This window comes from Mus caroli, unplaced genomic scaffold (genome assembly GCF_978045245.1).
Source record: "Mus caroli unplaced genomic scaffold, Mus_caroli_1 scaffold_6, whole genome shotgun sequence".
In the NCBI taxonomy this organism is placed as follows: domain Eukaryota; kingdom Metazoa; phylum Chordata; class Mammalia; order Rodentia; family Muridae; genus Mus; species Mus caroli.
In genome coordinates, this window is record NW_028227261.1 from 95,663,930 (window position 1) to 95,689,012 (window position 25,083).

At 42.1% G+C, this 25,083-nt stretch overlaps 1 protein-coding gene across 5 annotated transcripts; it reads right to left on the reverse strand.

The window, feature by feature from the left end:
- Positions 1–3,110: 3,110 nt before the first annotated feature.
- On the reverse strand, positions 3,111–20,536 carry Znf483 (zinc finger protein 483). 5 transcript variants are annotated; one of them, XM_029476731.2, is made up of 7 exons: positions 20,467–20,536; positions 19,962–20,179; positions 17,618–18,147; positions 15,199–15,296; positions 12,364–12,490; positions 11,875–11,985; positions 3,111–7,779 (listed from the first exon to the last, which is right to left on the reverse strand). In XM_029476731.2, the coding sequence occupies exons 3-7, from the start codon at positions 18,018–18,020 to the stop codon at positions 6,332–6,334; spliced, it is 2,187 nt and encodes a 728-aa protein (XP_029332591.1). In that variant the 5' UTR covers positions 18,021–18,147; positions 19,962–20,179; positions 20,467–20,536; the 3' UTR covers positions 3,111–6,331. The 5 variants fall into 5 exon arrangements, with proteins under 5 accessions (XP_029332591.1, XP_029332593.1, XP_021017245.1 ...); XM_029476733.2 differs by having other exon boundaries at positions 19,962–20,146; positions 20,467–20,512; XM_021161586.3 differs by lacking the exon at positions 19,962–20,179 and having other exon boundaries at positions 20,467–20,533.
- Between the last annotated feature and the right edge of the window lie 4,547 nt (positions 20,537–25,083).

The window sequence follows — 25,083 nt, forward strand, 5'->3', positions numbered from 1 at the left end:
AGGAGCAAGGAGCACCTGATGAGAGAGTGGTAGGACACAAGATGGTTCCATGAAGGTTTGATCCAATAAGGACAATAGAACCTGGAGTCTCTTACTGTCAAGTAAGGGTGTAATAAGCTGGGGTGATGCTCACAGTGGTTAAGATGCTCGCAGTGTAATCATGAGGACTTGAATTTGGATCCTCAGGACCTACTGAAAAGCCAGGTGCATATGTTGGCCCTAGTGTGATCCCAGTATGGAGGAGGGGGAGGCATGGACTCCCCAGAGCAAGCTGGTTAGCCAGACTAGCAATGTCAGTGAGCTCTAGATTCGGTGACAGCCCTGTCTCAAGGCATAAGGTAGAGAAAGATCAAGGAAGACAACTGGGAGGGGCTGGCTGCTCCCCAAGGCAGGGGAAAAGTGATAACATTCTGTTTTAGTTAAAATGCATGAAAGATTTAAAGATTGCATGAAAAATTGAAACAAAAATAGACTTTTGACTTTAAAAGTTCCCCCAAATGTTAAAAGGACCCTAGGACACTATCCTGGGGACACCCTGTAGTGCCCTGGAGCACCTTGTCACCTACATATGACCAATGGCTCTAAGCTGTTTCTGGGCTGTGGGGTGGTGAGAGCTGATTGAATGTAGAGGTGCAGACGAAGTCTTGAATGTGGCACAGCCAAGCCAAGGAACCCCAGTGCCCCAGACCCACAAGAGTGCCAAAGCTTTCCTGGTGAGGTTCAGAGGTATGGCAAAGTCTTTCTCTAGTCCAAGTGCGAATGTTGACAGTCCATGGAAGTACGAGTGCTTATGAACTATTGAGCAGTGTATTGCAGACACTGGCAACTACTGCTTCCTCCTCCTGGGTGAGGACAACCTGAGCCTGGTGGCCTGGAGAGACCTGCAGAGTCTAGCTCCCCTCTACTCTGTGCTGTACATAATAAACATGCAAAGGTTCTGAGGTCTTGTGGTAGTTGGTGGTGCGCCAGCGGAGTGAGCATGGCCACCTGATCTTCTGTCCGCATCTACTCCGTCATTCCCTCACCTTCCCAGACCGGTTTCCAGGATTAATGTGTGCAGGGCAGAGCACTAGGCCACAGTTTAAAGGCTTTGGACACTGCATCTCTCCTTTGTTTGCCTCTTGGAACTTGAAGGTCACATGATGTAGATGAAATAGCTGCAAGATTTTGCAGAGTAGCAAGGTACTGGAGATCAGTCTGGGGAACCATCCTTTACTGAACCGAGCTGCTGCAGCTCACTGCCTTCTCTGGCTAACATTTCTTTCCCCAACCCTACTGTCTAATCTGGTAACCAGTGGAGGCTATTGAGAACTGAAGATATGAGTGGCACGTCTTTTAAAAAAATAGCTATGGCTAATGTCTTAGCAAGCAAGGGGTCTGCCACCAAGGCTGACAACCTACATTTGATCCCTGGAAGGCACATATAGAGGAAGAAAATCAACTCTCACAACTGTCTTCTGGCTTCCACACACATGACATGACAGGCGTGTTCACACATGCATACATACAAACAAAGAAACAAAATTTAAAAAGTTAAAAAAAAACAAAACAAAACAAAGCAAGAGGTGGAAACCCAAAGCAAGAGGTATTCTTCATTAAATACAACTTTATTGTTTAGCTGTGATTCATTTTAACTACCGCACCATACAGGGTGCTCTTAACACTGCAGAAGAGGTGCGCTCTTCAGTGATGCACAAATACGTCACCAATCTAGTCAGCATTGACAAACCGACAAATGACATTTATCTCTGCACAGATGGGATATCATAAAGGATTACATCAACACGTTAGGCAGATAGCACAGTGAGGCGTTACCTGTACAGTTCATAACCATAAATCAAAGTGCTTCTTACTGGAGTCATGATTATTCTATAGGTAAAAATACATGAAAAAATATTTAAAGTTTCGTCAAAGGCGTATTTCTAAGGCAGGATTCAGTGCAGACACAGAAGCTCATACTGTAGGTGTCCCCGTAGGGAAAGAAGGGACTGGAAGCGGGTCCAATGCACATTCACTGATGAATGCCAGTTGCAATTTACAGTAGCAGCAGCAGCAGCAGCAGTAGCAGCAGACACAGAGTTCAAGTATTAAAGATAACACAGTAGGCAACACTGAAGACGGTATTTCAGATCTACATCTCTCTTCAGCAACTTAGTCAAAAGAAAATTCCACAAAAACCCAGCAAAATGAAATCTAAATTTCTAACCAAAATACCTTAAGCGACTTTTTAACAGGTTTCGGATTCTAAGTGTGCCAGTTATACGGCAGCTTGACCCTTGCACATGCACACACGCGCAAAGAGAACCACAGATCAGATGAAAGTAAACCCAAGTATTACACTCTACTCAAAACACTGGAGAAATGATAGTCTGAAAGATACCCCCGGGAGCAGGAAACACCACACCACCGAACAATTCTGCTCAGGGTCAACACGAGCAAACGACATATTTCTCACGGAATATATACATTTATTTCTATTATTGAACATCAGTTGACTCAAATTTGAAAAATTTCAATTCCTTTTTTAGTTTTAGATGATCTGTGTAAGACATGGCCCAAGGAAAACTCTTGATGATATTGTCTCAAAGAACACCTAAATTTACAACGAGACACCAATTCATTGCCTCAAGTCTCAAACATCTGATTTATTAGAAAAGTTTTTTGTCTGTTAAGGAATTCCAGCTAGGCAGAAAGATTCGTTTCTTTCAAGAAGACAGAATTGTAGCTGAGTTTAAAGACCAGATGGGTTGTCCTTTTAAAGTAAGTGATAGTAGGGCTTTTTTTTTGTTTGTTTTTTTCTCATTACTTGGTTACAGTGTGTGATTCATGCTGAAAGCGCTCTCACTCAGTTTGCTAAAGCAGACTCCTAAGAGGAGTCAGGTACAGAGTCTCAGGTTCTTCAGTGTGAATGAGCAGGTGAATAGTTTGTGGGACCAACGACACAGGGGACATGTACTCTACACTAGGAAGTCCACCTGAAGATGTCCTTGAATGCCTCCAATGTTCTACCCAAGTGAGATAAGCCACGTATTGTCTTCTATATGTGTGACGAATGAATGGACAAGAGCCAGGTGAGGGGAGGACGTGGAACTGTGATGACTGGGAGAGATGAGGCCAGAGAGTCAATCTCCAATGAGGTGAGTGTGGGAGGACGGACAAGGGCTGGAGATGAGCGATAACTTCACACATGGACACCACAGAACAGAACAACCTAAAAGCAACAGAGACGGCTCATTTTATAGCACACATGTTTTATGTCTAAAGTAAAAAGAATAAAAGTTAACTCACTGGCAGATGCTTTGTTGTCCCATGATGGAAAAGAAATCTCTATATGGAAACTCATTTCGAAACATTCTAAAGAGCGAGGACTTCGTTTAAAACTATAGACGATTAAAATACTTATCATTATAAACAGACAAAAATGCTAAATGAAGCTTTAAGGAGAAATTCTATGAGGAGTCACAAACCATAAATTAAAAATCCTTAGATGCACTGACAATCTCAAAATTGACTTAAGTACATGGGTGCTGGGTCAGACTGAATAGCTTTTGTGCAATTTATTTGCTATTGATAAATATTTTGCAGTAGGGTTTAAAGTTTCCCTCTAGTACACAGTGATAGAAAGTTCATATTGGATGAGGGATTGTATGTACATAAAGAACTTATTATAACTCAACTAGCCTGACTTTTAAGTGGATAAGGAATCTGAAAAAACTCCAAGGAGATATATGAAAGGCAGATGATGAGGTCAGTCATCAGGGAGATGCAAATTAAAAGCAAATAAAAATGCCCCTCATCAGAGTGACTAACATTTTTTTAAAGATTGGCCCAGGTGTAAAGAAAATGGAACCTTCACATGCTGCTGGCCAGAATTTAAAAGGATGTAGTCACACTGGAAAGCAATGTGGCAGTTTCCTACATAGCTAAACAAAAATTTACATGACTCAGAAACTTTACCCATAGATGTCTACTGAGCAAAACAATTAAAATTATTGTCTACACAGACTTACACATTACATTCACAGTGTTGTTCCTAACAGCCAACCACCTAAGGAGAAGGAAGGGAATGTCCTCTCATAGGTACATGGGCGGAAGTATCATATAATAGAATATTATTTAACAACAATCAATACTGACATACAACATCTTAATAGTAAGAAATCACATAGGCTAGAACATGCATAAACCTAAAACCATGATGGTAATAAGGAAATAAAGGCCAATATAAAATGACTAGAAAAGGCTATTCTGTTAATACAAGGTTAGTGGTTACCTGGGGTCAGAGATGAGACCAAGAATTATGTATAAATGGGTGTATCCAGTGGCTACTCTTATTAGGGTGATGTTCTGAAAAACGGATTATGGTAGTGAATGTGTACTTCAGTAAAACTGATGAAAACTCATACAAATAGCAAACCTTGGTTTTGAGCATATGTATTCTATATTTTAATAAAATTTAAATGAGGTGTTGATTCTAATCCCCAACTTAGATTGGGATAAAAACATTCTCTTGTAAAATCCCCTAGAACATTCTGGAACAACTCTCAAGAGTGGTTGTATGTACTTCATTAACTATTTCAATAAAATATACTGTTTCAGGAAATCCTTAAGCCCATGTGAAAGATTCATATAAGCCATGGTCCTTTGGTGTCAGGAATGTGTTTACTTGGTCTGTTTGGCAACAGCTATACTGATCAATTTATCATGAAGCAATGTCTGATTCTTTTGGGCTTTAGGAAGGACCACCCAGAAGGACCCACCCTTATATCCAGAAGTAGCATTTCAGACCTAAGCACATTACATTAGCAAATATTCCTGATATTCCTGAACGTCAGATCAACGCTATAGACCCGCCATGCCCATAAGGCCAGAGTCTTGCTTTAGCTCTCTTCATGAGCAATTGCCTCCAATTTCAACTTCAGGAACTTCTTTACCACAATCAGGCCCTTCTGGAATCTAATGATGTGAGACCCAAAATAGCCTCATTCAGAGTCTTTAATTCCTTTTCTAGTTAGAAATTAAGATTCCATCGGCGACAAATTTTAGGAATACCCATCAATACCCGTATTCCACTGAAGATTCACATCACAAAAGAATCTATCAACCACAACTTATTTAAGTGTTCTTTTCCTGACTTTCACTTCTTATCAATAGAGTCCCTTGAGATTTTAGTGTATATATCATCCAAAGGGCATGGTAACAAAAAGAAAAAAAAATATCACATGCCTGCCATAAGAAAGCCAGTTATAAGAGAAACATGGCATCTAAAGTGGCAACCACGACCCAGGACCAGCTGAGCACTCATGGAAATAACAGACTAATGGAGTCAGCTCCTGTACATTTGAAAAGACAAACTCTACTTTCTTCAACACATGAGATTCCATATTTCTAAGTAGTGAAAGCTTTGTGTGTATAAACATATTCCACTCCACAACTAAAAAACAGTCTAAGGCCCCAATCTGATTCAATCTGACATCCTGTGACTTTCGTCATACAGAATTCTTACAGAGGTGCAGGAGGCTGGGCTCACTGCGGGGAGGTAATCCACCCTAAACAGTAAGTTTTTGGTTTCTCTCCTAGGTCCATTACCATTAGGACTGAGCTAGCTCAGGTACAAGCTCTCTGGATTTTCAACCCACCGAGGCAAAACTCAAAAGATGGAGAGCTGAGGTGACTTGTGCAAATTAGAACATTCTCTGAAAGCACACTTCATGGAACTTCCTTGGTATGTTCTGTTCATCACATTCTAGGATCCCACACCAAGCATTCCACATTCTCACTAATCTAGAAGTTCACTAACCTGTAAGAAGGGACTTATCTACTGGATGCAACAATTCCAAAGAGTTAAAAATGCTCAAACTATTTCTGCAGTATCAATGTATCAAATAAAAAGGAAACTTAGAAGTCTTCATCTCTTCAACTCCACTGGTAAAGAAAATAATATTCAGAGGGTCCAAATGACTTGTTTAAGGTGACACAGTGGTTGGCTGGCAAACTGGGTTAGAACCCAGATTATGAGAGTCCAGGTATGGTCTTTTCCAGTATGGCAGTGAAAGGGAGACCCAAAGGAGAATTCCTTGAAGGAAACTTAAAGTTTGGCTTCTCAGAATCGTTTCACATCACAGCTTTCCTCACGTCAATATGACTTTAGCAGGTTTAATCAAAACTGACCACCCTCAAGGAGAGGGCCAAAGGGGAAGAAGTCTATTCCTGGTTGGGAACCCATTAAGGCTGAAGCTTCTAATCAATGCAGTGGGTAGTTTATCATTCGAGCTTTTAAATAAGTGCCCGGTCTGAATTAACCACCCCTCCCCATCCTCTATCCCCAGGATTACTGTGAACATTGATGTTTAAGACTGGTCGTACGGCTTTTAAATGTCTTACCACACTTCTTACATTCGTATTGTACGTTAGTGTGAGTTTTGACGTGTTCAATGAGGATTGTGCTCCGGGTAAAGGCCGCTCCACAGTAATCGCACTTGTAGGGCTTCTCTCCTGTATGAGTTCGGATATGTAAATTAAGCGACGAACTCTGTCTGAAAGTTTTCCCACATTCTTTGCACTTGTATGGTTTCGCACCAGTGTGACACCTCAAATGCCGACTGAGGCGGGAATGAGAGGGGAAACCTTTCTCACAGTGGGTACATTTGTAGGGCTTCTCTCCCGCATGGAGTCTTTGATGATACATGATACTACTAAAGAGGCGGAAAGACAGTCCACAGTCCTTACACAAAAATGGTTTTTCGCCAGTGTGGATCTTCTGATGTCGAGTAAGGCAAGAATTTTGTCTAAAGGCTTTTCCGCACTCGTTACACTTATAGGGCTTCTCTCCAGTGTGTATCCTCTGATGTTTTGAAAGAGAAGAGCTGTGAGTGAAGGATTTCCCACACTCCTTACATGTATATGGTTTCTCTCCAGTGTGAATCCTCTGGTGTTGATAAAATGACGAGTAGTCGTTGAAAGGTCTCCCGCAGTGTTTACACACGTAAGGCTTCTCTCCAGTGTGGGTTCTTTGATGGTGGTTGAGAAAGTATAACTCGGCAAAATGCTTCCCACATTCATTGCACTTGTAACGCTTTTCTTTTCGGTCAGCTTTTTTATGTGGCTTGGGTGAGGAGCTAGCTTTGGGGGCATTTCTACACTCGAGACACACGGAGCGTTTCGTACCAGGCTCAAAGGCCTTGCCACACTTCCTGCACTTACTGGGTTCTTCAGGATCAGGCTCCTTGTCTTGATTTGGGGCCTCATCTTGAAACAAATTCTTCCGGCATTTTTCACACTGAGAGCTCTCAATGCAATTCTCTAAGATTTGAGTAAAGGCTACCCCACACTTACTACAGGTCTCGGTCTTACTCAAGGAACCAATTTTGGGATGTCTCTTACGTTCAGCAGGAGATAAATGGCGACGTGGGTCCTTCTCGGGTTTACTGCATTTTCTCAACTTTTCCCCACTGAGCTCTCTGCGGTTTACGAGAGCTGAATGAAAGCTGAAGGGCTTCTTGCCTTCCCTGGACCTCTGAGACATCTTTGATAAGTAGGCTTTCCGATGTTTGAGTGTGTCAGAAGTCTGCTTCACACTCTTCCCAGGGGAGGTCCCTTTTGTCTCAGACTCTCGATTCTCACGGCCACTCCGCTTGCCATGATCTTTCTTGGGTTTGCCATGTCGCCTCTGGAATTCTGTCTTTAAGCCATAACCACCATCACTGAAGCAGTACTCCACTGTTTTCTCTAAAGTCAAGTCTTCCATAAAAGCATCCAATTCACTTCTAGACTCACTCTCTAGAAGAGATAACAGAGCAAGTATTTCCCATTTGCAACAAAGGAAACCGCTGTAGTTGGGACAGACATAGGAACACAGTAATGATTTAAGAAATATGGTTTAGATAGTTATCAGTTACCGCTGCAGAAAACAGACAAGAGAAAAAGTGATATAGAAAAGCAAGATCAACACAGAGGCTAGGAAAAACAGTGTGGACAATGAAAAGCTTGTGGTTTATGTGAGGAAAGGTGCAAGTCTTCACTCTTCTTTCCAATTTCTACACCAGGTTCAAACCTGCTTAATCTCTCTATACTCAGACCTTATCTTTGTATGCTTACCAAATGGCTGGTCCCAAATGAGCACTGTATTTGCACTGTTTTCCTTAATCCTCACAACAACCAATGAAGTACATCTTGTCACTTGTTTTATGGATGTCACAGTTGGACATACAGAGAACTGGAAGCTTGTCCAAAGTCATATGTATTGGAAGTGGTGAAAGCTAGATTTAAGATTCTTTGATTTTAATTTTGTATGAGTGTTTTACCTATATGTCTGTCTGTGGACTACGTGTGTGTAGTGTGCATGGGGACCAGAAAACGAGTTATAGATGGTCGGGAGCTGCCACGTGTGTGCTGGGAATCCAGGTCCTCTGGAAGAACAGCCAGCCATCTTAACTTCTGGGTCATCTCTTTGGACCCTAAAGCCATATTTTAATTTGATGCCACAGTCTATCCTTTTGATCCCTATATTATATAGCCATTCCTCAAAACAGACAAATGCATGGATTTTTATATAAAATCCCAATCACTTCACCAACATGCAGTACCACCTATAATAAGCCTTCACCGCTACCACTGTCTGGCCCTGCCAATCCTGAATCCATTATAACCAGGTATCCATTTATTGTTCCACCCAGATCACAACACTCTTAATCCTATTCTTTGGGTCTGAAAACCTATAACCTAGCATGCAGTGCCCCAGCACATTTTAATAAATCTGACAGGATCAAAGGCTCAAAGTCCCATAATCAAAATGGAACTTTCTCCAAAGCCATATATTCCTTGTGTTTGTCTTAGAACTCTGAATTCATTTAATTAACTGTATTATTATTCACTCTGGTTTCTCCCTTGTAGTGTGTGTGTGTGTGTGTGTGTGTGTGTGTGTGTGTGTGTGTGTGTGTGTTTGAGTGTGCGTGTGGCTGAATGTGGGAATGCACATGCCCATTGTTCATGCATGCAGAGGTCAGAGGAGGATGCTGGGTATCTTTTGCCACTCTCCACTTTTTAAAAAAAATACAGTCTTTGGCTGAGTCAGGGGCTGGATGTCTCAGCTAGCCTAGCTGGCCAACAATTGCTCAGTCTACCCATGTCTGCTGCAAGGCTGGGATTACAGGCACAGAAGACCATGCTTGGTTTTTCTATGGGTCCTGGAGATTCTAATCTGGGCCTTCATGCTTGTAGGGTCCTGGAGATTCTAATCTGGGCCTTCATGCTTGTAGGGTCCTGGAGATTCTAATCATCTGGGCCTTCATGCTTGTAGAGCACTAAGCATTGCACTGAGACATCTCCCCAGCTTCAACCCCAGTCTTTAATCATAAGAGTGTACATCATCTTCCTTATTCTTTTTTTTTTCTTATTATTTTAACAGATAATTATGGCAGCACACATGCCTTTAACCCTGGTGCCTGAAAGACAGAGGCAGGCAGATCTCTATGAGTTCAAGGCCAGCCTGATCTATAGAACAAGTTCCAGGACAGCCAGGGTTACACAGAGAAATCCTGTCTTGAAAAATAAAAAACAAGCCAGGCATGGGGGCGTGGAGTGGGTGGGTAGGAGAGCAGGGCGAAGGGAGGGTATAAGGAACTTTCGGGATAGCATTTTAAATGTATATAAAGAAAATATCTAATAAAAATAAAGAAAAATAAAAAACAAACAAACAAAACCAACCAACCAACCAACCAACCACTCCAAAGCCCCCCAAAACTCAAAATCCTATTATTCACAAGTTATGTGAATTGTTTCCTGTAGAATAGAAAAATTAAGATGTATTGTTATTTTTCTTATTTAAAATTTTATTTATTTATTTTTATTTTGTGTGCATTGGTGTTTTGCCTGCATACATGTCTGTGTGAAGGTATCAGATTCTCTGACACTAGAGTTACAGGCAGTTATGAGCTGACATGTGGGTGCTGGAAATGAACCCAGGTTTTTTTTTTTAGAACAGCCAGTGTTCTTAACCACTAAGCCAGCCCAAGTTCTGTTATTTTTCTTTTAGATTTCCAGGATCATTGATAATTTTTGAAAATGGTATTTTTAATCAGTTACATAATAATCCATCCTTTCTAATTTATTGATTTCCTTATTGAATGTTTATCAAATTATGTCCCTATAGTTAGGAGTATAGCTTAGTGGAAGAATGTATGTTTAACATGCATGAGACACTGGACCCAGGTTCTGTACTGTGTGTGTGTGTGTGTGTGTGTGTAACTTTACATAATACCTAATGAATAAAAATGCTTCAATACTTACCTCAGATCAATGATCCTTAAGTAGCTACAGATTCAATTCATAACAGTACTGCTACTTTAAATGTATGTTTATGAGCCATTTTTCATGTTCATGAGCCATTCGTGTTTTCAATTTTATCAGTTATCTGTTCAAATTGTTTGCTTCTTATTTCTAAATTATGTACTGCTGGCTCATTACTAACTGGTATACGTTAAATAATTATCACTACTAAGTCTGCTTTTCCCTTAATATAAATAATATATTTAAGATGTATAGTACTGCAAAACAATGCAAAACCCATTCTGGGGATAAATCTCTAAACCGTTGCTTAAGCATAATAAAACAATTGGTTTTTATTTATGTAATTATAATAGAAACAGTTGAGAGGTTGACTAATATGAATGCTTTAGAAAGTAGATCAGAAAAGGCCAGTTTCAAGTTTTTTAAAGGTACTAATATATGTAATTGCATTTTCATTATTAAAATGCATATTAAATAGTTATTTTTAAATTTTAGGAAGATATAGAGAAACATAATGGAAAACAAGATAATCCCTGGAAGGTTAGCATACTAAAACCGAACATAGATGTTTTCCAGATGTTAAACATCCATAAGTATTTAACTTATACATTTAGACATACATTTTACTCACACACACAAATGGAATTATTATATGCATTTACTGGTGGAATTCCCACCTACCTTTGGAGATTAAGTCCGAGTACTAATTAAATTATATTCCTTTATACAGATACTCCTTGATTTACAAAGGAGTTACATCTTGGTAAACCCACTGTAAGTTGAAAACACCCTAAATGAAAAGGTATTCAGAATTCCCAGCACACCCTGGAGCGTTTAAGTATGAGGTTCCATGCACATGAGCGTGTTGAGTGATGCCAGTGGCCAGCCCTGCAAGGCATATCAGATCACACACTGCTGGTCAAGTACAGTCTCTACTAAATGTCATCAATGTAAAAACATAATCCTAAGACAAGCGACTGTGAGTCTCCTCTATACTCCCGCATACGTCCATAGCTCCATTCACGTGCCATTCTTAACGGTGGTCATTACCTTACTGATATACTTGTTTGGTATTTGGTCTTTTAAATGTCGATAATAATGTGTTTTTCAGATCTGTGGGGAGACTGCCTGCTGCCCCTGGGGCTGTGTCCACATCCGGCCACTGTCACACACCTTCCCATTGTCGCCGGTGAAGTACACAGATCCAGGACCATTTCTGTGAGATGTGGAGGCCTCTCAGGTGACTTGTTGCCCCAGGTCTATGAAACCTTACCTGAATTTTACAAACTATCTTCAGCTTAAGAGCCTTCCTCCTCAGCCTCCTCTCCTTCTCCCTCACTCAGAGGTTACACCTGCACTACGCTCTCGCAGCAGCAATCCCAACTACATTTGTCTTCACTTGAAATTTCTCCCAACAAATCTCTATCTTGGAGATACACGTCTTGGCATCCACTTTTTGGAGGACCCAAACCAGTGGTGCCCCCATTAACATGAACACCCTAGGAAGGCAAGGCTCTTTCCTAATCCATCAACCTTATGGTCTAGCATTAGGCTCACCCAGCCAGTCAGTTTTCATTTCCTTCTTACCTTTTACCAACTCTCCTGGTCTGGGGTCTTTTGAGATTTCTTTTTCCAGTACCCTTGGCAATTTAACCCACTTCAGATGGGAAATCAAGTCAAGTTTGGAAACCGGAGAGCCTGCTCAGAGAAGAGATAGAAAATGGTTGTTTACATATAGAAAAAAAAGGTGACTCAATATTCATATTTAGCCTGCTTCTCTAAGAAGGATAAAGATTCTGTCAAACATAGAGGAGGAGGAAAAACAGGAAGGCATAACACTGGGGACAAGGAAGTGATGCCCCAAATGTCCCCTGAAGTGAAGCAAAAACTTCCTGAGGAAGAAGTATCACACAGAAAGTACATTTTAGGGTCCATTTTTAGGAACAGCCATGTCAGGCTCCAGATGCCCAGAAGATACAGTTAAAATAGTCACATGGCACTTATCTTTCAGATAAAGACAACAGAGGATAAAGAGGCTACCTTCCTAGGTGCTAGATCATGAAGAGATGTCTTTACCCAAAAACTCTAGGGTCCCTAAGTTTTCCAGCAGCACTTCCTTATATAGCTCTCTTTGAGATGGTTCCAGTAGCTTCCACTCTCCTCTGGAGAAGTCCACAGACACATCCTCAAATGTTACAGATTCCTAGAAGATGAAGCATAGCATCTGTGAGTGGTACTGGTTCCAATAGACCTTAAGGATTCAGAGAAGCAATTAGGAGCTGTGTGTGTGTGTATGTGTGTGTGTGTGTGTGTGTGTGTGTGTGTGTGTGTGTGTTAGTTGGAAACTGAACTCAGGGACTGGTAAATGCTACTAAGTGTTCTCTGTACCTCAGCCTTCTTACTTTTTGCCGTTAGGTAGTTCTTACTAAGTTGCTTAAGCAGGTTCTGAACTTGAGTTCCTCCTGCTTCAGCTTCCCAGTAGCTGGGATTATAGGACCATGTCCAGCCAGGCCTGGAAAATTTTTTATTTTTAAAAGGATTTATTATTTTTATGTACATAAATGTTCTGTTCCATATATGTATGTATTCTGCATGTGTGACTTGTGATTCTAGAGGGTAGGAGAGAGCATTGGATCTCCTGGAATTAGAGTGGAGGACAGTTGGGACCTGTCACGTGGTTGCTGGGAACTGAATTGAGGTCCCTTGCAAGAACAGCCAGCAAGTGTTCTTAGCCACTATACCATCTCTCTAGTCTAGACTTGTAGATTTATTTTAAAGATTCAAAGCAAGTTTTGGAGTACATATAACTATTACATGAAACACAGAACAAACTACTGTACAATTCCAACCTGTCCCACTTAAGAATCTGACATCAAATATTGGCCGTAGAAGGCTTCTCTGTTCAAGTTAAGCTTAACACATTAATTTCTAAGATTAAGAGGAAAACCATACATGAGGATATGACTGACATTCTCCATCCTCAAATTTGTAGACTATAAGCTAACTACAGATAAGTTAAATACACACTAGCAGCTGTTGTGAACTTTAATCATGTGAAGTAACATAGTGATGCTTGTTATTACAGAGAGAATGTTTCTCTCTTTGGTCCAGGCTAACTTCAAACTCACAGGATCTCCTTTCGTGCTTCTAATACTGGACTGTAGGTGTGTACCACCACACCTAGCTACAGCAATGCTTTAAAATATGCAACCAAAGAGAATCCAGTTTGGTAATATACTCACAATCACAAACATACCAACTCATTAAAATCACATTTCCAAGTTTCTTTCTCCTTTGTAACTTGCTTGGAACCCACACTGGCTTCAAACCAGCCATCTTGACTCAGTTTCCTGCGTTCTGATGTTATACAGGTGCATGTTATCATGTGTGGCTTAAAACTTCGTTTTCTCTACGATAGAATCTAAAGCATCCCCCGTGTCAGGGAGGCAGGACAATGGTGTCTTCAAGAGCTTGGAATAGCATCCTGTCAATGTTATACCATCTAAAATATACCAGGACCCTGAGACTTCAAACAAGAGAACTATATTCTCTCACAATTCCAGAGGCCAGGATAGGAGATCAAGGAGCTGGCAGGTGTGTACTCTCTTGAGCCTGTTTCTGGGGGAGAATCCACTCTTTGCCTCTCCCAGCAGCTGCCAGCATCCCTTGACATTCCGGGATTGTGGTCCAGTACCTTCAGCTGCCTCGCTCTCTGCATCACCACCACCTTCACTCTGTGTTCAATCTCTCTATGCTTCTTGAATGAAGACACTCAAGGCCTACTCCCATAACCCAGAACCAACTCCTCATCTTTTCAATTCTATTTCATTTTATTAGCATTGTTCAAAACAGGGTTTCTCTGTGTAGCCCTTGCTGTTCTGGAGCTCACTCTGTAGACCAGGCTGGCCTTAAACTCAGGGATTCACCTGCCTCTGCTTCCCAGTGTTGGGATTAAAGATGTTTGTCACCAATGCCCAGCCATCTTTCCAATTTTAGTAACATCAGTTCTTCATCTTAAAACCCATAACTTAACTACACCTGTAACAAATAATTTTTCTTCAAGCAAATAATATTTACAAGTGCCAGGGACTGGGAAGTAGACATACTCCTAGAGCTCATTATTGTTCTTGTATAGAAGTATTCCGTGTAACTGTGATTTCCCCCACCCCCAACTGGTAATTATGAGTACTGGAAACTTGCCGCTTCATAGCCAGTTGCTTTTCCCAGCTACTGTATGAGTTCTAGACCTACTCAGTTGAACCCAAGGTCTTCCAAATACACCATAGCATTGTCTGTAAATAATATGCCTTTGTTTCTCACACTTCAACACATCTCATTTCTCTCTTACTTCACTTGGTTGACTAATATGTTCAGGAAATATTGACATTTTTCTTTCATTGTGAGCCCTGCTTTCTTTCTTCTTTTTTTAATCTCCTGAGTCTACCTATGTGGTGATGTTCTTTACCATATCAGGAAACTATAATTCTATATCCACCTGACTCATTTCTGTCAAGATGAACTTTTGGGATTTAGTAAATGCTTCTGGCCTCAAACATTTTGGGGATGGGGGTGGTGCATTAAGTATGTTACAACATGGAGGTCAGAGGTCAACCCACTGGAGTTGCCTCCCTCCTTCTACTATATAGATGTGCGGTGGGAGGGGGGGCTGAAATCAGACTCATCTGCTGGAGCCTTCACCCACCCCATCACCTCACTGGCCTTAAATGCTTTCAGTTGAACCCAAGGTCTTCCAAATACACCATAGCATTAGAATTATATTAGTCTGTGAATCCAAATAAACAGCAAGTAAACAGTGAAGCACAAGTTGCCTTGGTTGATTTTGTATCTTTATGCTCCTCACTAATATCTCAGTTTCCATTGAAGAATGAAAACCAGTGAAAGTAGACTTACACGTGGCTCAGGATCTGGAGCCGCCGTCACCACCACCTCCACTGCATCTTCTCCCAAATCCTCCTCTTTGCAAACTGCGGAAGTCTGAGTGCTAAGATCTGGGGAAAGGAAAAATCAGCTCCACTCTTTGTACTAAGTCAGCACTCACCACAACCCACTCAAGCTGGATTCATTCCCTAGGATGGCTCAGAGGAAACGCTTATTTGCTTGTTTAATATAAAGGATAGTAGAAAGGCTACAAACAGCCAGATAAGGCTACATAGGACAAAGCCTGCTTCTGAATGTAGCTACAGCCTGGACACATCCAGACAGAAACTCCTTCCATGCCCTCCCCATGGGTAACCACCCTCCTGGAATCCTCATGTGCCTAGCTTTCTTGAAGACAACTGCATCATGTAGGCACGATCAACAACATCATTGGTGATCCTCTTTACTTTCAGCCCCTCCCCTCTCTGGAAGTGGGAGCTGTGAGTTCTATCCTTCTATAGCTGCACTGGAAATCAGCCTTCATGGGTGATTATTTATGGATATTTCAAATATGACCTCATTAAATTCAGGCATGGCTACAAGGGGCTTATGATAAATGACAAGACAACTGTCTTTCACGTTACCATCTATTGAGGGTTCTGGAACAGGTTTCAGGAACCAAAGAGGAAAGGCATTTATTGCTCTAGTCACTTGGGACATGACAAGGGTTACAGGGGCTGCAGGCCTGGGGGATGTGTGAAAACCTAAATACTTATTTTATAATACCACAGTGTTTCATGGTTCTCTGGAGCAGAGTAAAGAAATCAAGTTTTCCTTCTCTTTAGGATGCAGAACTGCCACAGAGATCATTTTATATAGGCTTTCCCCCACTATTTTCTCAAAAGACCTTTTCTGTTGAGTCTACAAAACTGAATTCCTTCCTTTGATATATCGTTAGCTATATAGCACTCTGTACAATAAAGAGTTTAGGAAAAATTTTTTTTTTTTTGGTTTTTCGAGACAGGGTTTCTCTGTGTAGCTCTGGCTGTCCTGGAACTCACTTTGTAGACCAGGCTGGCCTTGAACTCAAAATCCGCCTGCCTCTGCCTCCCGAGTGCTGGGATTAAAGGCGTGCACCACCACGCCTGGCTAGTATTTTTAATTTATAAGATCTACCAAGGTAAACCAGCTCTGCTCAAATATTATTTATAGCTGCTGACTGAACACTATGCTAACCACCCCCACCCCCCAAAAAAATGTGCCCCTGGGATTGCTAGCTGATTTCTACAGATAATAGCTAAAAAGCAAGAGGACTTCAGGGGCTGGAGAGATGGCTCAGTGGTTAAGAGCACTGATTGCTCTTCCAGAGATCCTGAGTTCAATTCCCAGCAACCACATGGTGGCTCACAACCATCCATAAGGAGATCTGATGTCCTCTTCCGGGGTGTCTGAGGACAGATACAGTGTACTTACATAAAATGTTTCTTAAAAAAGAGAGAGAGAGAGAGAGAGAGAGAGAGAGAGAGAGAGAGAGAGAGAGAGAGAACTCCAGTGTGAGTTTGAGGGGGAACAGCAGAGGGTGAGGTCTGGGAGCTCCAACTCACAGTGACTGAACATACTGAACATCTTCAGATGACAATTCTTTTTCAAGTAAGGGGAAATAATTTTTCAAATCATTCTCTACCATCTTATAACAAGAACTGTTGGCATTTTTTATTGACCAGATAGCTAGGGGGAAATTATATAAAGAAAGAGGTATATAAAGATGTAAGAGGATTAATTTAAGAAACTTGTTCTTCCTTACAGATGGCTGTTAGCAATGGCTTCTTCATTGTAGGAATCTTCACACAGGGGCAGCGATGGGCAGACTGGGTTCTACCACAAGCTCTAAGATGGCTAGGAGGAAGTACTGTTTGCTGCCACCCATTTGATTTGTGGTCACACAGATAACTTACATACCTAACATGTGGGTTGCCTGACTCCTCTCTGATTTGTGTATCACTGCAACATGATCACCTTCTAAAATTAGGGTCTCTAACAAGAGACCCCACAATGTAGAACTGATCAGAAGTAAGCTGTAAAATAGAATGTTTCCCTTAAATCAGTGGTCCCCAATGTTCCTAGTGCCATGACTCTTTAATAGAGCTCCTCATGTTGTGGTGACCCCAACCATAAAATTATTTTGTTGCTACTTCATAACTGTAGTTTTGCTACTGTTATGAATCATAATGTAAATATCTGATATGCAGGATATCTGATATATGACCCCCTAAGAGGTCTTGACCGACAGGTTGAGAACCGCTGCCTTAAATTATCCTTTATTTTTAAATATATAATTGTAATCGTTACTTTCAATCTTAGCAGTATTGCTTCCTTTGAGAGGTTTACTTCATATCTTAGGGGGCCCCTCTCACCCCCACCCCCACCCCCACACTCCACCTGTAACTCTCACCTTCCTTTTCTTCAAGTGTTTGGTTCAAGTCTTCTACCAGGGTCACCACCTCCACACTACTCCCAGGATGCTGAGAATTTACCCAAATCCTCATCTCTCCAGGCAGAACCCTCAGGAACTGCTCAAACACTAACAGCTCTAAGATCTGCTCTTTGGTGTGAACGTCTGGTCTCAGCCACTGCTTGCAGAGTTCCCAGAGTTGATTCAGGGTTTTTCTGGGTCCCTCTTCCTGTGAGTAACAAAACCACCTGAACTTCTGCCTGAAAGACTCCAGGTCATCAGCATATCCTCTTAACATACTCTCCTGGACCCTCAGAGTATCCACTCTGGGGACCCTGCTCTGTTCACTCAAAGCCAAAGCTGAGGGGCCTGTCGTCATGTTTGAGGGCACTAAAGCTTGCATTGTATCACCAGCAGGAATCCAGTCCTCTTTAGACTATCTGAGTATCAGTGTGATCTGCCAACAGGTACTATCTATGCACGGCAAACTACCAAAGGCTCCAGGAATCCAAATTACAGTCGTGAAGGAACTGTCAAGAAGAAACAGAAGACATTAAATGAGTAAAGGGATCGTTAATTCTGAAAACATTGATTTTTTTTTTATTACACACGAACCCCCCTTCCACCTATACCCATATATTTAGAGGTTCAGAAAAGCTCTGCCCAACCAACTATTCTACTAAAAGAAGACTCTTTTTGGAGTAAAAGCTGAAGAGTTAAATAAAGATAATTAAATATACTCTGGCCGGGTAGTGGTGGCACACACCTTTAATCCCAGCACTTGGGAGGCAGAGGCAGGTGAATTTCTGAGTTCCAGGCCAGCCTGGTCTACAGAGTGAGTTCCAGAACACCCAGGGCTAGACAGAGAAACCCTGTCTCAGAAAAACAAAACAAAACAAAACAAATAAATATATTCTGCAAGCAGACAGTTACTTCAGAATTAATACTACTCACATACAAAATGAATGGAAGATCTCCCTGGTTCCAAGTGATTCAGGCACAAACCTATGTAACAGGTCCTGTCCTCTTTCAACAAACACATTTCCTACCAGTCACTCAACTCTGAAACCTGATTTCATATATTCTACTACCAAATTTCTCCCCCCTAGTCTTACTTTTCATATAATAAATAACATGCTAGACTCTCTCTACCTTAAAATTTATTTTATGTGTATGAGTGTTTTGCCTGCCTGTATGTATGTGTACCACAAGTGTTTCTGGTGCCCATGGAGGTCAGGAGGTGGCATTGGATCCCTGGAGCTGAAGTTACAGAAGGCGGTGAGCTGCCATGTCTGAGATCGGAACTGGATCTGAGTCCTCTGGAAGAGCAACAGGTGCTCTGAACCTTAGAGCTTCTCTTGTAAGTCTAGTTGTCTTCAATCCACTCTTGAGCTGTAGCCAAAGGATTTCTTCTAATTCTCAGAAGCCCATCCTGTCATTTCCCTGCCTGGAAGCCCTTAACAGGGTTCACCAAGACCAAGTTCAAAGCAGAGGGCACAAAGAATAATCTTAAGATTTGCCTGGATACCTCATAGACTGACACTGCAGCCATAGAGAAATACCACACACAAACTCTCCCTGTCTTTTACACCAGAGAGATTCCCGCCCCCTCATCACTTGGAATGATGCCTTCCTACTCCTAACAATCCTGTGCTCATTCTTCCAAACAGGGCTCCCGGGTCTCAGGGGTGAAGAGCATTGCGGCTTTAGCAGAGGAACCTCTGACTGATTCTATTCCTGTCACCTACATAGCAGCCCACAACCATCTGTAACTCCAGTTTCAGGGAATCAAACACTCTCTTCTCTGACAATCGCACAGTGCAGATATACATGCAGGCAAAACACTCATAAACACAAAATAAAACCAGGGCTGGATACTGCTCAGTGATAGAACACTTGCCTAGCATGTGGTTTCAACCCTCATTAACCCCCCACACCCACCCCACCAGCGGTTGGGGGAACCTCACAGGAACCATATCAAAAACAAAAGCTCCGACTCTTCTCTGTTGACAGGCCACCACCATCGTGTGAAATTCCTTTTGATCTCTAAATGATCTTTTGCACACAACCTAGCCTGTGCTGCATGCATTCATTCATACCATAAATGACTGGGATCTACAACGATGGGAATGGGCACCGTGGGGACAGGCCTGTAGAGATCACTTACATCTCGGAAATAGGACCCGAGATGTACCACTATTCGCCAGGATATACTAGCCTCTTATTGCAATTCGCATAGCATTAACCATCCACCTCAGGACCCGACACCCAGCACGCGAGATGTCATTTATTTCTTTGCTAACCATCAGGCGCCCACCATGTTACCTGGCACCCCTTTGGGTACCTGGGACTCCGCAGTGACTGAGACATGCGCAGCTGCTTCAACAGAGGCTCTGTGAAAATGTGACGCAGGTACAGGTTCCCAACGCGTAGGAGAAAATCAGCGGCAATTTACCCCACAGGTGTCAGCTGGCAAAGCCTGGAGACCTCCAGCTTATTAGGAACGCGGAGGAAGGACGATCCAGGTTTCTGATAGATACAGCCAGAGACGCTGCTCAACATCTAATAAAAGGATCACACACATACACATACATTCACGCGAGCAGACACACCAAGGAATTATCTGGTTCAAAATACCAATGGTGGTGAAGTTTTCAAGACCTGAGCACAGGGAGTTATGGAAGGACGGGAAGGCGCGGTGCTGCTGAAGTGCACGCCCCCGCAAAAGCAGCTGCAGCAGCGCAGCGCGCCTGGTGCGAGGGACGCTCTGGGTCCCAATCCGCCCAAGGCGTGCGCTTGGAGCCCACAACCCGCGCAGCCCCGAACCGACCGGCGGAAAGCACCAATACCTGCACCAGCATCCGCAGCCAGCTGCACCGCAATAAGCGTTCAGAACCTTGTCCCGCAGCAGCTGCGCGCGCAAGACTTCGGGACCCACTGCGCCTGCGCAAAGGCTAGGAACTACGATTCCCGGGGTCCGCTGGCCTGGATTTCAGAAACTCCAGTGCTTTCCATAGGCTATTATCTGGCCTGTTGCGCATGGTCACAGAAAAGCGGCTGGGGGGCTCGGCTGCTAAATTATTGCTGCGCCAGAGGCTTAGAGGCCTAGAACACACTTAGGTTTTTTTTAGGTCTATGCAGTCCGGCATCCACAGTAACCTTAATCTTCCTCAGTTTCTCCCATCACCACTGTTCACTAGAATGCAAAGTTGCAAAAAAATCCACTCAGGAAACATTAGGGATGCCTTTAATGTAAACCATAAGTAACACAGCAAAAACACTATACAAATGTCATCCTCTGGCTTCCACACCTGCCACCATGGTCCAAGGGCAAGCACCCTACACAAAGCGTTGCCTGCACTGTTGCAATAGCTTCTTGGTTTCCCCCCCATGTCCATCACTTATACCATGTCTAGGCAGATTATGTCCCTCCCAAGGAAGGACTGCTCAAAACTCTAGTATCTTAGTTACTTGCTCTTTTACTGTGATAAAATACCCTGACAAAGGCAACCAAGGGGGAAAGGGATTTATTTCAGCTCCCGGCTCAAGGTACGGTCCTCATGGCAGGGAAGTCAAGCAGCAGGAGCCTGAGGTAGCTGGTCACGTGGCATCCACAACCATGAAGCAATGAGCTGTGGATGCATGCTGGTGCTCATGTCCCTTTCTCTATTTATACAATCTAGGATTTCCTGCCCGGGAAATGGTGCCACCCACAGCAGGCAATCAAGATAATCCCACATAGGCATGCCCATAGGCAGGTCTACCAAGTGATTCTAGAGGTGGTTTAACTGATAATGGAAGATAGAGCCGTGGCATCCCAGTATCCCAGAGATGATAGTAGTACTGCGATGTGGAGACATACAGCAGCCATTGATGGGCAGGAACAAGTTAACACAAGTGAGGCAGATCACATTTAGTAAAGATGACCACATCAGCATCTATATCTACTCTAGAAGTTCGTCCTACAAGTATACTGCTGATGTAACTCCATTGAAAGCGGTTTCTAGATTTTTGAAATTAGGGTGACCGCTCTTAGCTCATAAAGTCCAGAAATGGGCAGAGGGTGCAGTTTAATGGTACTGCAGCTGCCAAAGAGCATGAAGTGCGGCCCTGCGTTTGCTTCAGATGGAGGGTGGGGTGTCCATTTGAATGTTTAAAAGCAGGATCCATCCATCATACAACCCAAGTTTTTTTGTTTTGTTTTGTTTGTTTTTATTATTTTTAAAAGATTTTATTTATTTATTTTCTTACATATATATATATATATATATATATATATATATATATATATGGTGAGTACACTGTAGCTGTCTTCAGACACACCAGAAGAGGGCATTGGATCCCATTGCAGATGGTTTTGAACCACCATGTGGTTGCTGGGAATTGAACTCAGGACCTCTGGAAGAGCAGTCAGTGCTCTTAACCACTGAGCCATCTCTCCAGCCCTTGTTTTTAACTTATAACAAAGTGGAATTGTTATTATCTCCATACCCTGGATTTTAAATTCTCCTAACTAGAACAGATAGTATTTACTCTTTATATAAAGATGGCTTCTTTCATTCACTATTATGCCTATGACAGCTGTCAAAATTGTTGCTTATGTTTCATCCCAGGGATGCAGGGATGGTTCAATATACGGAAATCCATCAACGTAATCCAGTATATAAACAAACTCAAAGACAAAAACCACATGGTCATCTCGTTAGATGCGGAAAAAGCATTTGACAAGATCCAACACCCATTCATGATAAAAGTCTTGGAAAGATCAGGAATTCAAGGCCCATACCTAAACATGATAAAAGCAATCTACAGCAAACCAGTAGCCAACATCAAAGTAAATGGTGAGAAGCTTGAAGCAATCCCTCTAAAATCAGGGACTAGACAAGGCTGTCCACTTTCTCCATACCTATTCAACATTGTACTTGAAGTCCTAGCCAGAGCAATTCGACAACAAAAGGAGATCAAAGGGATACAAATTGGAAAAGATGAAGTCAAAATATCACTTTTTGCAGATGATATGATAGTATATATAAGTGACCCTAAAAATTCCACCAGAGAACTCCTAAGCCTGATAAACAGCTTCGGTGAAGTAGCTGGATATAAAATTAACTCAAACAAATCAATGGCCTTTCTCTACACAAAGAATAAACAGGCTGAGAAAGAAATTAGGGAAACAACACCCTTCTCAATAGTCACAAATAATATAAAATATCTTGGCGTGACTCTAACTAAGGAAGTGAAAGATCTGTATGATAAAAACTTCAAGTCTCTGAAGAAAGAAATTATAGAAGATCTCAGAAGATGGAAAGATCTCCCATGCTCATGGATTGGCAGGATCAACATTGTAAAAATGGCTATCTTGCCAAAAGCAATCTACAGATTCAATGCAATCCCCATCAAAATTCCAAATGAATTCTTCAACGAATTAGAAAGTGCAATCTGCAAATTCATCTGGAATAACAAAAAACCTAGGATAGCAAAAACTCTTCTCAAGGATAAAAGAACCTCTGGTGGAATCACCATGCCGGACCTAAAGCTCTACTACAGAGCAATTGTGATAAAAACTGCATGGTACTGGTATAGTGACAGACAAATAGACCAATGGAATAGAATTGAAGACCCAGAAATGAACCCACACACCTATGGTCACTTGATCTTCGACAAGGGAGCTAAAAACATCCTTTGGAAGAAAGACAGCATTTTCAACAAATGGTGCTGGCACAACTGGTTGTTAACATGTAGAAGAATGCGAATCGATCCATTCCTATCTCCTTGTACTAAGGTCAAGTCTAAGTGGATCAAGGAACTTCACATAAAACCAGAGACACTGAAACTTATAGAGGAGAAAGTGGGGAAAAGCCTTGAAGATATGGGCACAGGGGAAAAATTCCTGAATAGAACAGTAATGGCTTGTGCTGTAAGATCGAGAATTGACAAGTGGGACCTCATGAAACTACAAAGCTTCTGCAAGGCTAAAGACACCATCAATAAGACAAAAAAACCACCAACAGATTGGGAAAGGATCTTCACCTATCCTAAATCAGATAAGGGACTAATATCCAATATATATAAAGAACTCAAGAAGGTGGACTCCAGAAAGTCAAATAACCCCATTAAAAAATGGGGCTCAGAACTGAACAAAGAATTCTCACCTGAGGAATACCGAATGGCAGAGAAACACCTGAAAAAATGTTCAACATCCTTAATCATCAGGGAAATGCAAATCAAAACAACCCTGAGATTCCACCTCACACCAGTCAGAATGGCTAAGATCAAAAATTCAGGTGACAGCAGTTGCTGGCGAGGATGTGGAGAAAGAGGAACACTCCTCCATTGTTGGTGGGATTGCAAGCTTGTACAACCACTCTGGAAATCAGTCTGGCGGTTCCTCAGAAAATTGGACATAGTACTACCGGAGGATCCAGCAATACCTCTCCTGGGCATATATCCAGAAGATGTCCCAACCGGTAAAAAGGACACATGTTCCACTATGTTCATAGCAGCCCTATTTATAATAGCCAGAAGCTGGAAAGAACCCAGATGTCCCTCAACAGAGGAATGGATACAGAAATTATGGTACATTTACACAATGGAGTACTACTCAGCTATTAAAAAGAATGAATTTATGAAATTCCTAGCCAAATGGATGGACCTGGAGGGCATCATCTTGAGTGAAGTAACACAATCACAAAAGAACTCACACAATATGTATTCACTGATAAGTGGATATTAGCCCAAAACTTAGGATACCCAAGATTTAAGATACAATTTGCTAAACGCATGAAACTCAAGAAGAATGAAGACCAAAGTGTGGACACTGTACACCTTCTTAGAATTGGGAACAAAACACCCAGGGAAGGAGTTACAGAGACAAAGTTCGTAGCGGTGATGAAAGGATGGACCATTTAGAGACTGCCGTATCCAGGGATCCATCCCGTAATCAACTTCTAAACGCTGACACCATTGCATACACTAGCAAGATTTTGCTGAAAGGACCCAAATATAGCTGTCTCTTGTGAGACGATGCTGGGGCCTAGCAAACACAGGAGTGAATGTTCACAGTCAGCTATTGGATGTATCACAGGGCTCCCAATGGAGAAGCTAGAGAAAGTACCCAAGGAGCTAAAGGGATCTGCAACCCTATTGTTGGAACAACATGATGTACTAACCAGAACCCCGGAGCTCTTGTCTCTAGCTGCATATGTATGGAAAGATGGCCTAGTCAGCCATCAATGGAAAGAGAGGCCCATTGGACTTGCAAACTTTATATGCCCCAATATAGGGGAATGCCAGGGCCAAAAGAATGGGAATGGGTGGGTAGGGAAGTGGGGGGCGCTATGGGGGACTTTTGGGATAGCATTGGAAACGTAATTGAGGAAAATATGTAATAAAAATATTAAAAAAAAAAGATACAATTTGCTAAACACATGAAACTTAAGAAGAATGAAGACCAAAATGTGGACACT